The 15000-nt window shown below is 44.4% G+C and overlaps 2 protein-coding genes across 2 annotated transcripts in view; both read left to right on the forward strand.

The window, feature by feature from the left end:
* Positions 1–1513: 1513 nt before the first annotated feature.
* On the forward strand, positions 1514–6761 carry LOC310790091 (uncharacterized protein; the record flags this gene model as incomplete). Its single annotated transcript, XM_083651783.1, has 6 exons — positions 1514–1577; positions 2876–2968; positions 3227–3574; positions 5880–5994; positions 6152–6242; positions 6729–6761. 6 exons carry the CDS (start codon positions 1514–1516, stop codon positions 6759–6761), a joined length of 744 nt encoding a protein of 247 aa, XP_083507909.1.
* Positions 6762–10907: 4146 nt separating this feature from the next.
* Positions 10908–15000, forward strand: part of LOC310790492 (neuronal acetylcholine receptor subunit alpha-3-like) — a gene marked incomplete at both ends in the record, with an annotated part of 21649 nt that continues 17556 nt past the window's right edge. Inside the window, one exon of the mRNA XM_083652193.1 lies at positions 10908–10965. Within this exon, the coding sequence (XP_083508319.1) occupies positions 10908–10965 (58 nt within the window). The remainder of the gene's footprint in view (positions 10966–15000) is intronic.

Here is a 15000-nt window from a genome sequence, read left to right on the forward strand (position 1 = left end):
CCCACGCCTAAACCTAAGGTCGGCATTGCGGGTGGTCGGCATAGCGGGTGGACACCATTTGGGAAAAACGGGGAACATAGGACCCGGGGAACATAGGGATGACCCCAAATTACCACATCATGGTTGTATGACTCCGCCAACAAGTCTGTGAAGGAATGTAATTACATTTATTAAGTGTATTTTTTGTGTGAAATGGAAGTTATCACTATTTTTGACATGTATGATTCCAGTGAATAACTTCCATTGAGAAACACGCTGCCTTCAGTCAGAGACTATTTTTACAGAGGAGTACAGAGGACTGATAGAGAGTTTTGTCACATGCTGCAACAACAATCACCTGAAGCTCAATATCAGCTAAACCAATGAGCTTGCGGTGGACTAGAGAGGACCAAGAGGCCACGCCCCCTGTCCTGGCTGTCATCCAGGAAGAGGAAGTGAAGAGGGTGGACTCATACAAGTATGCATCCAAATCAATATAAATGTGATTATTATTATTATTACATTGGGAGGCTCCCCGTATCTACTGTGAGTACAAACTGGACATTGGACATGTTTTCCCTTTTCAAAGGGAAAAGAATGAGAATGGGTTCTATGGGTAGGGTCAGAGCCGTGTATATAGAAGAATCGCGACATCTCCATTCACCCCAATGGACCAGTTTTTTACTCTCAAGAGTTCCAGGAAGTAAGGTCCTGGATTAAGCAGCACTGTTGAGTTGCAGCGAAATGGAAATTGCTCAAATGGAGTTTGTGTTGAAATTTGAAAGGTATTTTTTTAGAATCAAATTGTACATTATCAACTTTTATTTTAGCATTCAAAAGTAGCGGGAGACCCTTTCCTGGCTGTTCATTGGCTAATGAGTCATGCATTTTGGTCCTCCGCTGACGCCACTCTCTCTCTAAATTGCTCTGGGTAGGGTTAAACAGTTGCATGCTCTTTCTGTCAGGCAGGTGTCTTATGTTTTTTCTTTTTTACAATAAACTCTAAATCTAATTAATAAAATTACCGTTGAGCAGATAAAAGTGTAGTGTTTTTGTTACAAAAATGTATTTTTGATTTTGAATGTAAATTGTGTATCAAATATAATACATAGACTTTGGGCACCTCTGCTCAACAACATGATTTAATAGTTCAACAGTTTCAGTAAAAATCACATCCATGCAGGTGTTGCAAGTAAGCGGTGCAGGTTTGCGCAGGTCAGGCCATCAGTCAGACCCTTCTCTCCCACCCTCTGTCTCTGACACTGTGTGCGTGCATATCACACATAATGATTAATGAGGAATAAATGAATCTATAACATTTGATGATTTCATAATACTCACATCCTACTGCAATAGCAGAGTCAGCCTCTTGCTCAATTTTCTCTGGAAATGATGATGCTTATCAGAGCAACATAACATCAGCTAATCTAAACCAGAAATAACAACACCTCAAAGCAGATACCAAACACAGAGGACCTTCAGTGTCAAATAAAACTGTCACTCTGTCAGCGTTGAGACAACTGATCTGTGCAGGATGAAGAGAAAAGCACCGGAGCCGGCTGTTATTTTCAAAAACCCTAATGTTTCTCTGTCTGCAGGTAAGATGCTTTTACTACATCACATCTTGTTTAAATGTTTTCATCCCTTTAGAAACAATCTTTCCAAGTCCGTCTTGTGAATTATGAGTTTTCTTATCTGTTCAACACACTGTGCATAATTCTGAAAATATAATAAAAAGATACGCTACATAAGATATTTCAACATTTTAATTGTTCAGACAAAATTGAGGAAGAAGCTGACTATGCTAATACACCTGGAAGCATTGAAGAAGCTGTCTATGCTAATATAACGGGAAGCATTGCTGATCAAAGTCAAGCCATTTCAGGTAAATTATTCAATTATATAAAAAAAAAAACATCATGATTGTAATGAAATTTGTTTTAAAATGACACAAGCATAATTTATTTCTAATTAATCATCACTTTTTTTTGCATGTTTTTTTAGCAGGGAGTTCCTATCTTAGAAGAAGAACTAGATGGGCAAACCTGTCTTTATTTGTCACACGACAACCCAACACATGCATGCGGCCACACACACACTCATGCTGACGGTGACCGGTGAAATATAGTCTGCATTTATCCCATCCAGGCTTGTCCTTCCTCCGGTGGGCAGGCCACGAGCAGTGGGCAGCTTTCTTGTGTACAGCGCCCAGGGACAAACTTCGGTCGTCACTGGTCAGATGACGATCTTCTGCATGTTTTTAGTGGGGGTCCATACCGATGTTGTATGGACGAACCCCTGGGGAGCATGGGGAGAACATGCAAACTCCACACAGAAAGGCCCTTTTGACGAGATAGCCCAGCTGAGCACCTGAGGATGTGGGGGGGACACACCCTCGGCGCCCACAGGTCCAGGCGGGAATCGAACCCAGGACCTTCTAGCTGTGAGGTGACAGCTCTACCGCTGAGCCACCGTGCCCCCAGGAAACCCCAGGGAAACACAGGCAGAACATGCAAACTCCACACAGAAAGGCCCTTAATCCCCACCTCAGTGCCTCAATAGCCTGAGTGCCTCAGTAGGCACTGAGGACATGGAAAAGGGGACACACAATGCCCACAGTGTCCCAGGCGGGAATCAAACCCAGGACCTTTTGCTGTGAGGCGACAGCGCTGCCACTGCGCCACCGTGCCCCCTAATCATATTTTATTTCTAATTAATCATCACAATCTTAACCAAATGCATGGGAACTACAAAATATGAGAGTTTGACCATTGATTGATGAACATTGAAAATTGAACACTGTAGCCTACATGATGCATATTTACAAGAAACTGTTTATACTGAAAATGTTGAATCATCCTGTTGATCTGACATGATTCTTTGTTGTTTCTGCTAGATGAGAGCTGTCCCTCCCGTTTAAAAACTTTTCTATGGCGGACTGCAGTGTGTTGGGTGATACTGATAGGAATCATAACTCCTCGTATCTACTGTGAGTAACCTAACATTTCTCCCTCTATTATGTAAGAATATACAAGTCTGTATTAATGTTCAGATTCAATTCTATCTGCCCCAGACTTGTTTATCAAGGGAGGGTGCAGGGTTAGAGTGTCAAGAGGGAATACATGTACTTTTCTGTGCCAACTTGATGTCAGATTATTTCTATTAACTTGTCGCGCAGCAGCACAACAAATTATTATGATGTGACTGATCTGACAGCCAAGAGATCTCCCTGTTTCCTTCACTGTAGTTACCTCGGTCATTTCTGAGATCAACGCCGGGCTGAGAGAAAACCAGAGAGAGCTGAGAGGAAACCAGACAGCCCTGCTGGAAGAGAATCAAAACTTAACGTGCCTCATCAACAACCTGACTGCAGACATCCTGCAGCTGCAAATACAATTTAACAACCTGACTGCAGACATCCTGCAGCTGCAAATACAAGTGAATGAAACTAACAGTAACCTGACTGCAGACATCCTGGAGCTGAAGACAGAGAAGTGCGACTTAGCGAGACACATAGAAAACATGACCAGAGAGATGAATGAGTGCAACTTGACTAGTGCCCAGTGGATCCTGGATGACTACTGCCCCCGGAAAGGTAATCTATTTTCTGTGCTTTCCATACTGTACCATTTTGCCTTGTACCCTGCCATCTTCATGCACTGCCCTTACAAAAAAGTCACATGCGAAATCTTCCATTTCACCAGACTTGGGAAGTAACTGATTACATGCAGTGGTGTAGTGGTCGCTGGAGAAGTAGGTAGACTGTAATTTACGCTGACATTTTTTATCCTAGGAAGGCAAAGGAGGACCTGCCCTACTCTGCATCTATCTGATTGGCTTACCCAACCAACCAACGCAGGCACCCAATACTACTAGCCAATCGAGGCAGAGTAGGGCGGGCCATGCCTTTAGGAAGAAAATAGTCTGGAGCTGTTTCCACCGCTTCTGGACCTGGGAGCGTAAACAAGGAGACGGAAACAGTCTACCACAAAAATATGCGGCAAAAAAATCCTAACCCTCGATTAATTTTTGGGTGCAAAGCTTCTGTAAAAGATGTGATATTATGAATCTGCTAAGTTTCTACAATAACTTCTTCGAAAACTTAGTTTGGTACGTCCATCTTTTCTGGTGCCTGTTTCTGTTTTCATTTATTTGTTAGGTAGGCTATATGATGTTTCACTTTACGTTATAGTGTTGTAGAGTTCGTAACAGGTTTGAAAGGCCCGGACTCTTGTTTGCATTCACCACTTGTCTGTTCTATCCTTAAGTTTGAGCCTGGCTCAGTTCTTGAAGCTCGCAATGTCGCAGGCACACTGGCAAGGGTGTGATGGAGGCCCCTCTCTCCCCTAACCCGCTGGCCAACTGGGTGTTGACCAGTGTAATAGCGAAATTAATTAATTTCGCTATTACACCAGCACCTCCTAAATTGTCTTGGGCTGAAGTCCGCCTTGGATTCCTGTTCCATTCATCCTGGTTGTCCCCTTCCTTAATCCTGGATATCGAAGCCATAGACCAGAACTAAAACACTGCACTGGTCCTGGAGCGTGTGCTACTTATAGCCCTTGCTCGCACACTGCCGACGGTGTCACAGACCCTATTGTGATGTCATCTGAGATGGTGACATTCCCATTGTGACGCAGTGATGATATCATCACCCAAATGTCATCCAGAAACGGCTTGGGACCTAGCTGGACCCAGAAGCCCAGAATCTGCCCCGGGGGCCGGCCAGCCAATTGGTGTTGATGCGAAACCTTTAAAACAATTGGGGTACACAAAAAGAGTAACTAATGGAAAGTAATAGTTAAAGGGACAGCTCACCCTAAAATCCAAAATTACATGTTTTTCCTCTTACATGTAGTGCTTTTATTCATCTACATCGTTTTGGTGTGAGTTGCTGAGTTTTGGAGATATCAGGTGTAGAGATTACTGCTGTTTCTCCAATACAATGGGACTGGATGGCACTCGGCTTGTGGTGCTCAAAACGGCAAAAACATAAATTTGAAAAACTCAACAGCAATGTCTCTTTCCGGAAATAATGACCCGGTTACCCAAGATAACACAGACCTAGTTGTGAGCAGTTTCATGTAGGAACTAACTAGTAGCTAGTGGGTGTAGTTCGGTCTAAAGAAAATAGTTCCTACATGAAACTGCACACAACAAGGTTTGTGGATGATCTTGAATAACCGGGTCATGATTTCTGGAAAGATACATTGCTGGTGAGTTTTTCAAATGTATGTTTTTGTCACTTCGACCACCACAAGCCAAGTGCCATCCAGTTCCATTGTATTTGAGAGAAGGCAGACATCTCTACTGCTGATATCTCCAAAACTCAGGCAACTAACACAAAATGATCTAGGTGGATAAATAGCACTACAGGTGCGAAGAAAAATATGTATTTTGGATTTTAGGGTGAGCTGTCCCTTTAAGTAATGATTCAGTACTCATTAACTACTGAGTATGATGCATCCCTTTACAATAGGGTACACAAAAAGAGTAACTAACGATTAACTACTATACTCACAAACGGATCATTAACTAATCATTAACTAAGTCAAGTCAAGTCAAGTCAAGTTTATTTGTATAGCACATTTCATACACAGAGGCAATTCAAAGTGCTTATAACTAATGATTAACTACTATACTCACAAAGTGACTTTAACTAATGATTTAACTACTATACTCAGAACTGACTTTAACTAATCATTAATTAATGATTAACTAATGATTAAAGGCCATTAGCTAATCATGAACTAATGGTTAGTTTCTCATAGAGAGCTGGAGGAATGAGTCTGGAAGTATACTTCCAGGTTCCTGAGAGGAAAAGTTCCCTCCCTCCCTCCCTCCTTCCCGTCCTGTCACTGTGTCACACTAAGTCCAAGTTTTTTCTTTTTTTTAAACAGTGGTGATCTTGACATTTTGCCACTGCATCCAGACGGAGAGCAGACCCATCGGCCGCCATATCTCTAAGTTGGAGGTGAGACCTCCGAACCCTCACTGCGAGAAAACTGAGATAATGTAAGTCCTAATTTCAAAGCCACCATCAGGTTGATTTGGAGATTTGGTTACCTTTTAGCCTTCCTAGTGTTGCCTTTATTGGCTTTGGGAATGGACATGATGTGCTGATCAAGGTTTTAGTGCTGACTGCATCTCTGCTTTGTGTTTGGTATTGCAGTGCCACGCTGAAAATAACGGGACAGAGGGTTTGCCTGGACCCTGAGGCTCCGTGGGTCAAGAGAGTTCTTGAGAAGCTCCTGTCCATGCAAGTATTACAGATCAATCACACATGGGCAGTTAGACTGAGAGAAACAGTGGGATATAACAAAGTTGGAATGACCTCAATCTATAATCTCTAATCCTCAATCTACATCTCAGCTGCAGGAATATAGGCTAATTTCTCAAGATATTTGCTTAACTGGATGATATCCCTTAACAAGTGGCACAAAAGGTCTCAATCCACTTTTCATGCTCAAACTAATTATTCTTCTCTGTTCATTTTCTCCACCGCAGAAATTGACTCAACTCATCCACCACCGAGATGTAGCACCCACCTGTGTGATGCACGGCAGCCAGTTAGCACCAGAAGGCTCACCACACAGACCTGTCCTACAGTATCTCAGTGGAGAGTAGAGGGCTGAATGTGCCAATTAGATAACAGGGATGATCACTGAGATAAATAATCTGGAGAGCGACTCCACCTCCTCTCTCACTATTCGTTTTGATGCCAAAACACGACGAAACTCCTGTACTAGATTCTACGCAGTGTGAAGTCCCCGCCCCTCTGAACTTTTTTTATGCAGCTTTGTGGACAATGCGTAGTGTATATAGTCAATACTCTCTAGCTACAGTATGTAAATATGGCACTTTAAGTTCTATAAATTTGTGTCTCGCCAAAAGTAACGATGTAGATTCCCACTACGAAATCTGATTTTCGTTGTCGGAGATCACGAGGAACCAGGGGGGAGCCGTTCATCTCAGCTCCTAGCAACCAGACTCCGAGCTGCCGAAGCCTGGCAACTTAACATCGTCATACGGGGGAAATTATCCGATGAGGATAATCCGATGTTTCTATGGCATTTTGATTACCGTTATGTTTTATTTCCTTTTGGAACTACATAGCGTTTACTGGGCAGCCCGGCTAACTAATGTTAGCCTGGTCTTTTCTGTAGCGTTAGGTATATCCTTACAACAGCTATGAGCAACAGCATAAAAACTCTATCTCCGTGAAGTGAGCAACAATCTCCCACAATTTGACTACCGGTTTAACGATTTTAACCCTAACCCTAACCCTAACCTGAAACACCTGCACCCTAAAATTGTTGCTGGCTAAAATTGTTGCTGAAACCTTCCGTTTCCAAGAAAATTTCAACTTTTCTCTGATTGGATAGTTTGAGGTCAGCGCCAATTTTGATCCAATCAGAGAGTTGACATTTTCTGAGAAAGGGAAGGTCCAATCGTGATGCCTCTAAGTATTATGTAACTTTTCACCCCGAATCCAATGCCACCATCCCTGAGTCTCTACGAGTTACGCTTGCTGAGATAGGTCCGCCCTGCCTGCAGGACTACAGGAGAGAGATAGAGGACAGTGGGGGGTTGGGGCTTTCAAGTCACTGACCAAACACTCTATTTCAGTGATTGTTGTCAGAATATAGAGCCATTTAACACTTATTTTAACACAAAAACATTGCTGAATGCAGCTTTGATTTGGAATCATGATTGGCAACAGACAGCAACCAATCAGTTGTGGGTGAAACATAGGTCACTGAATCAGTGCTGGATAGGCTTGCGTCCAGACCCTAATGAAGGATTCACTGGTTACCAGGCTGCTGGAGACCCTAACCCTTCCCCTGGAGCCCCCACCATATCCAAACCCTAACCCCAACCAAGTGGCTACCAGTGCCTAAACCCAACCCCACTCATACTTACGCACAAAGGTACCATGAGCGTTAACATCCCACGCACAAGGTGCGTGACAAAGCGCCGATATTTTATGCCGTCGGAATGAAAATATGTTTGGTACGAAAGAGGGAAGGAACACAAAAACAAGAGGGGGAGGCAATATAATATATAGAGGAGGGTGGGAGGAAAGAAAAGAAAGACAGACAGATGAAGAGACATTAGGTTCAGTAGAGGAGAGAGAGAATGAGAGAGAGGCAGAGAGAGAGAGACAGAGAGAGAGAGAGAGAAGTGCATATGGCGTTTGATGCGGATGAGCCAGGACAGTCCTGCCTAACACAGCACTTGCCCTTTTCCTTTGGCTCTGCTGTCTCCGCCAGGCCCTCCAGGTCCTTCTGCTTTGTCTGAGCTGTCTGACCAGATGCCTGCTGTTATTTAGCAGTCTGACTGGCTGTGTGCGTGAGAGGGAGAGAGAGAGGGAGGAGGGAGAGGGAGAGAGAGAGAGAGAGAAAGGAGCCTAAGCAGGAAAGAGCAGAAGACAGAGTGAGTGTGAGGTGAGGGCGAAGGAGGCTTTGTGCCCCCCCCCCCCCTTCCCCCCTGCCTGCTCTGTTGGAAGGTAAGCACTGCGCGGGACGTCACCTCGGTTGGGGACGTCCTGCGACACCAGCTGACCGACTGTGACACTCCGGGGCGAACCTCATTTCTGCTTCGCTCCAACCATTCTGCTCATCTTAGAAAGGCAAAGCAATCTGACACTGGCACGCAAGCACACGTGAACACACACACACACACACACACACACACACACACACACCACACACACACACACACACACACACAAATACGTTCATGCACAATGCTCCTTTTATGCAATACCTGTACATTTGGGACACATTCAGTAGTAGTCGGATTGATTGACAGACATCCAACTTTGCTTTATGTACAACTGTTAGTGTTTCTTATATTTGCAATTTCATTGAATGATTTTTCTGTCTCATGCAATGACAGGATGTTTTCTAACTCTGGGTCTGTGGTGATTGAAAGTAAAATGCTGTAATAAAAATAAAAATAAAATAACATATGAATATGAATGAATGAATACACAACACCCTGCTTCAAGCATAATGAAGGTTATCTAATGTTCATGGAATGTGTTGTAAAAAAATAAATAAATGGCGGGACAGATGGCGTCCACCCGAAGCACTGGACAGTGTTGTTTTTTCCTTCTCACTCACTCTCTCTTCCCGTGTGTGTGTGTGTGTGTGTGTGTGTGTGTGTGTGTGTGTGTGTGTGTGTGTGTGTACACACTTGTGCTTAGAAGCAGATATGGGAGTTTATGCCAGGTAAGTGGATTAGGAGGAATGTGTGGCAGAGGAGATACAAACATCTAATGCTGCTGAAAACTCACATGCACGCACACATGCATCCATGCACACACACACACACACACACACACGTGCACACGCACGCACGCACGCACGAATTTAGGAAAAGGAGATGCTTCAACATATTGATGCTGCATAGTGCATACAGGATCCATTGAGCTCTACATTGTTTTCAATGGGAGGAGAAAAACAAGCCTGGCAGTTGAAGGTTTTGAACCAGATTCCACCGGATCTAAAGCGCAAACACACAAAACACAATACCTGCAAAAATTACCAATCAGAGGTTTCAGTCATCAATGTTAAATTATTTGTAAAACATGTCAACCCGAGCTTCTATTGCATTGTTTGTTTGTTTGTTTGTTTTTTCCTTAAAGAGGCAACAGCCTAAAGCTGAGCACAGCATGCTCTGGAATAGTTGTGCAATTAAAATGTGCAATTTCATATAGTGCTGAGTGCTGCTAAACATTAATAGCTTTCCATTATATGGAGCGGGTCGACTGCAGCCTGCAAGACTCTATTATATAGCAGCTAATGCTGTAAGCTGCCTGATCATTGTTATGCGTGCAAAATCAATTACGTGACTAAATAGGTCATTTACAGCTCAGCAGTAAAAATAGCCTATGTGAAGTTATCATGTGTGTATCTGTGTATGCTATTTGAATAGAGCAGTGGTTTTCAGCATGCATGGGGTCCGGGGACCACCAGGGCTCCTTGAGGGTGTTCCAGGAAGTCCCCAACAAACTGATGAATTGTTAAACTTCAGCATTATTTAATTTACAAGAAGTGAACACAATTAGAGAATGTAAGAATGACTGTTCTGATCATAGTTTCACTGTATGTCTATCTACAATACAGACAGTCGAACAGTCATGTGACAAAAATATCAGATTTGGGTCAAACCAAGACACAACATCGCATCACATGGGGGTCTGTGGTTTTAATGTGGACATTAGGGGTAAAAGTTGAACATCACTGTTCTGGGTGCTGTTCTGGGTGCTGAAACCGGATCACTTTTGCTTTGGATTATAGTTGAGTTACAATTTCAAATCGTTTTCTTTAGATAATTAGATAGATAGATAGATAGATAGATAGATAGATAGATAGATAGATAGATAGATAGATAGATAGATAGATAGATAGATAGATAGATAGATAGATAGATAGATATTCCTCATTCTGCAAAGATATCCAGTTTAACAAGTCAAGTAATCTTATTTTCCTGAAAATGAGTGGGACAATTCTGCCAAAGGGGTGAGATTATTAATGTTTATAATGCAGATACACTTATTTCAATCTGAATAATGGTACTTGCGCTTTCCAAACGAACGGATCACCTTTGGGTCAGCAGGGAATTGGGTCGTGGAGTTCTGACCATGTGTGTGTGTGTGTGTGTGTGGAGGGGGGGAGGGGGTGGGGAGGACGAGGAGGAGGAGGAGGAGGAGGAGGAGGAGGAGGAGGGGCGGGCCGTGCTGAAGATGTCGATGTCGGGAGAGCGCGCGGCGGCACGGCGACTCCAACCTCTCCAGGCTCGGGAGCGCACAAGGGGAAGAAATGTTGTTGTAATCGCGGGGCCGTTGCGCGCAGCAGGAGCTCATTCGCCGGTCACACCGTGTTTTATCAGCAGAGAGAGGTCGCCTCGCCCCCATATCGATGGATTTCCTCGGGAAACTAGCCGTCGTCCTCGTGCTGGTGCTCCTGGCAGCGCAAGGTAGGCACGGCGCACCGTGAGCTGCGCTCGCTGCGCTGAGAAAGTAGCAGGCTACTAGGCTACTTAGTATACGATGCTTAAAATGAATGTTACTTATTACCGTACTTAGGACTCAGTGGGAGCGGTAATTCGTTACGATACTCGTTACATCACTTGTCCGTCACCCTCTTATCCCCCCCCCCCCCCACACACACACACACACGCACACACACACACACACACACACACACACACACACACACACACACACACACACACACACACACACACACACACACACACACACACACACACACACACACAGCTTACCTCTGCCATGCGCTTCTGTGTGAATCAAACAGCGCTGATGCCCAATCGATTAGGCCAGGGGGTTTCAAAGTCTGAGACTGTGGGCCTCCCCTCAGACAAAGCTTGGCAAAAGGTTCCTGCCCCATGGGTAATGTTTTTGAGCTAATAGACAGTAGACACACACTCAACAATTGAGCCAAGATATTGCTGTTTGACATACAAGACTACACCACCAAAATACATTAAAAAAAAGGTATGTCTGAAGGAATTTAGCCAATTTGTTTCTTACTCTGGGAAAGTGGGGGGAAATGGTAACAGTCCACAAAACTACTGTATGTCTGAATTATCTCTTTAACCAAATCACACACATTTAGGCTATTATGATCTCCTTTTGATAACGTAGCCTCAATGTAATATTTTTTCACTTCTATTCACTGAGCCTCCCCTGAAACGGTTCGGAGCTCCCCTGGGGAGGCCCGCCTCCCACTTTGAAAACGTCTGGATTAGGCTACATCAAATCTCTGGATGGGATGTTCTCCTCTATTTCCCATATAGGCTATATTTCCCCATAATATTTCAAGAAATAAGTCAACTTTGCAGCAATTTGTCATAAGCTGGTTGAGAGGACGATGATGAAAGCGTAGGCTATTGTATTATTAACGCATCTTCAACCTGACATTTAGAGGGATGGATGATAATAAAAGCACACATACATCTTTTATTGGTAACTTTATCACACTATTGTAACTGAAGTGGCAGTTGTTTAGGCTACGCGTTACCACCCGACACTGTCCACGAAGGTGAAGGGAGTTAAATGGCAGTTTAGGACGCATAAGTCTGAGTGAAACAAGAGCTCATGTGTTTGAAGTTTAGTTCAGGTAGACTTGAGTGGAAATGCATATTTTATGCTCTGCTCTCTGCCTGCGTGCACTTCCTGCATTCTACTTTGCTCCATCACAAACTCTTGTCTCTATACATCTTTAAAGCTACAGTCCACCCAAAAATGAGCGTTCTGTCATCATCAAGTCACCCTCCTGCCAGTTTAAACACAGGTGAAGTTTGTCCATATAACACACCAGCACAACTCGAGAGAAAACCAGTTACCATGTGCTGGCAAACACCCTGTGTGTTATATGGGCAAACCTTGCCTGTGTTTCAACTGACATGAAGGGGAGTAGATGATATAACTTTCATTTTTTGGTGAACTGTAATTGGGAGTAATTGCATTGCCTTTTCCACATTGAGCATTTGTTCACATTTGTTCATGTGTTTTGACAACATATACCTCTACCTCTACTGAAGTATCTCACCCATTATGTTCGCCAAAGTTGTATAAACTCAGCGTTCCTCGCCATACTGTACGTACGGTGTGGGGAGGGGAGCCTAATGTGACCTGGATGTGCTGAATCAAACAAGATATCTGCACATGCAGGCCTACAGGGGTTCCTTTTCCCCAGGGATGATGTTCAGTGATCATGACATAATGTCTCATTATTAAAACCCGATACCTTCTCCCCCAGAGCCCCCGTGGCCTAGCCATCCATGCACAGCGAACCAACACATGGCTGGCATAAGTTTCCCCAGCCGCTCATTGCCTGTCAATGCTGATCTCCTCCCCGGCAAATCCCTACAGATGTTCAGGGCTATATAGGTCTATTTAAGGTCTGTTAAACGTGAACTTACTGTAAAGTGGTACACAGGCACAGCACTGTGATAATTATTCCCCCTGGGGCAGTGATTCCCAAAGTGTGGGCCGCGGCCCACTGGTGGGCCGTGGAGGTACTGCAGGTGGGCCGCGAGTGGTCTGCAAACACTCCCTATTTTCATAAGAGAAAATCAATTTCATAAGAAGAAAAGCTTAGCTTAACTTGCCGCAGAAGCGCCTTTTCTGGAAGCGCACACAGCAGCAGAAGTGACAGAATAGGCTACAGTTAGCAGGCTATCCAGGCTGGGAGCAAACAGCGGAGCCCATGGTACACCAATCAAACATTATACATACAAACATAATGTTTGATTGGTGTGCCATGGGCTAAACACAGACAAACAAGGGTTGAACATGTCGAATCTGACCAAACATCTCCAAACAAGGACAGACAGCCATGGCACACAGACAGCCATGGCACACCATCAAACATCTGTGTTTGTCTGTGTTTGTTGTAGAATGTTTGATTGGTGTGCCATGGAGCTTTAAATGGGTCAACTATCGAGCACAAACAACGGGTGCGTTTCAGCACACAGCCCTCGTCAGCTGTTAACGAGCTGTTAATGAGCGGCTAACGTTACATTATTACCTTATGAGAATTACAAGCTAGTGGCCATCCTCAGAGATCCAGTATGCAGTCAATGCTCCAATAGCTAAATGTGACTGGAATAAATGTGAGCTCGCTTGAGCTAGCAAAAGCAATTATTGTCTCGCTGACTGCTAATTAACGTTAGCCACGCCACAGTGCTACATAACCATAATCTCACTCTCACGCGCTTTCTGACAGCTGTTTCTCATCACAGCTCAATATGGACAGGTGCACGCTGGTTAGCTGAATGTGTTATCATTTCAGTACAATTAGGGCAAACATCATTTGGGCTATCAGCTATAGTGCACTCAGTACAGTACACTGCACTGTGTGGCCATATTTAGTTAATAGAGATATTGTATTATTTATATCCCGGAAGATTTTCAGATTTCAAAGTGGGCGGTGACATTCTTGAGTTTGGGAGCACCTGCACCTGGGAATATCCTTTTCTCTTCTCTTGGCTCCACAGGGAGGTGAGAGGGCAGGGTGAGATACAGAGCAGCAGCTAAGAGGTCAGGGTGAGATACAGAGCAGCAGTTGAGAGGTCAGAGTGAGATACAGAGCAGCATTTGAGAGGTCAGGGTGAGATACAGAGCAGCAGTTGAGAGGGCAGGGTGAGATACAGAGCAGCAGTTGAGAGGTCAGAGTGAGATACAGAGCAGCAGTTGAGAGGTCAGGGTGAGATACAGAGCAGCAGTTGAGAGGTCAGAGTGAGATACAGAGCAGCAGTTGAGAGGTCAGAGTGAGATACAGAGCAGCAGTTGAGAGGTCAGGGTGAGATACAGAGCAGCAGCTAAGAGGTCAGGGTGAGATACAGAGCAGCAGTTGAGAGGCCAGGGTGAGATACAGAGCAGCAGTTGAGAGGCCAGGGTGAGATACAGAGCAGCAGTTGAGAGGTCAGGGTGAGGTACAGAGCAGCAGTTGAGAGGTAGGAGTGAGACACAGAACAGCAGCTGAGAGGTCAGAGTGAGATACAGAGCAGTAGCTGAGAGGGCAGAGTGAGACACAGAGCAGCAGCTGAGAGGTCAGAGTGAGATACAGAGCAGCAGGTGAGAGGTCAGGGTGAGATACAGAGCAGCAGCTGAGAGGGCAGAGTGAGACACAGAGCAGCAGCTGAGAGGTCAGAGTGAGATACAGAGCAGCAGGTGAGAGGTCAGGGTGAGATACAGAGCAGCAGCTGGAGCAGGTAGATTCAGAAAGGATGGACACTTGTCTGGGTCTGCTACTGTAGTTGAAGGACGGTCTCTATAAGCCAACCTGCCACTCCAACAAAGACACACTTTCACACAAGTGACTTGATGATTCAAAGTGGTAATCTGTGATGTGTGTGGTGTGTGTGTGTGTGTGTGTGTGTGTGTGTGTGTGTGTGTGTGTGTGTGTGTGTGTGTGTGTGTGTGTGTGTGTGTGTGTGTGTGTGTAACAGCGAAATCAAGGATTGCTGTGGAATCACATGATT

Source organism: Poromitra crassiceps (genome assembly GCF_964638095.1).
Source record: "Poromitra crassiceps genome assembly, chromosome: 15".
Lineage (NCBI taxonomy): Eukaryota > Metazoa > Chordata > Actinopteri > Beryciformes > Melamphaidae > Poromitra > Poromitra crassiceps.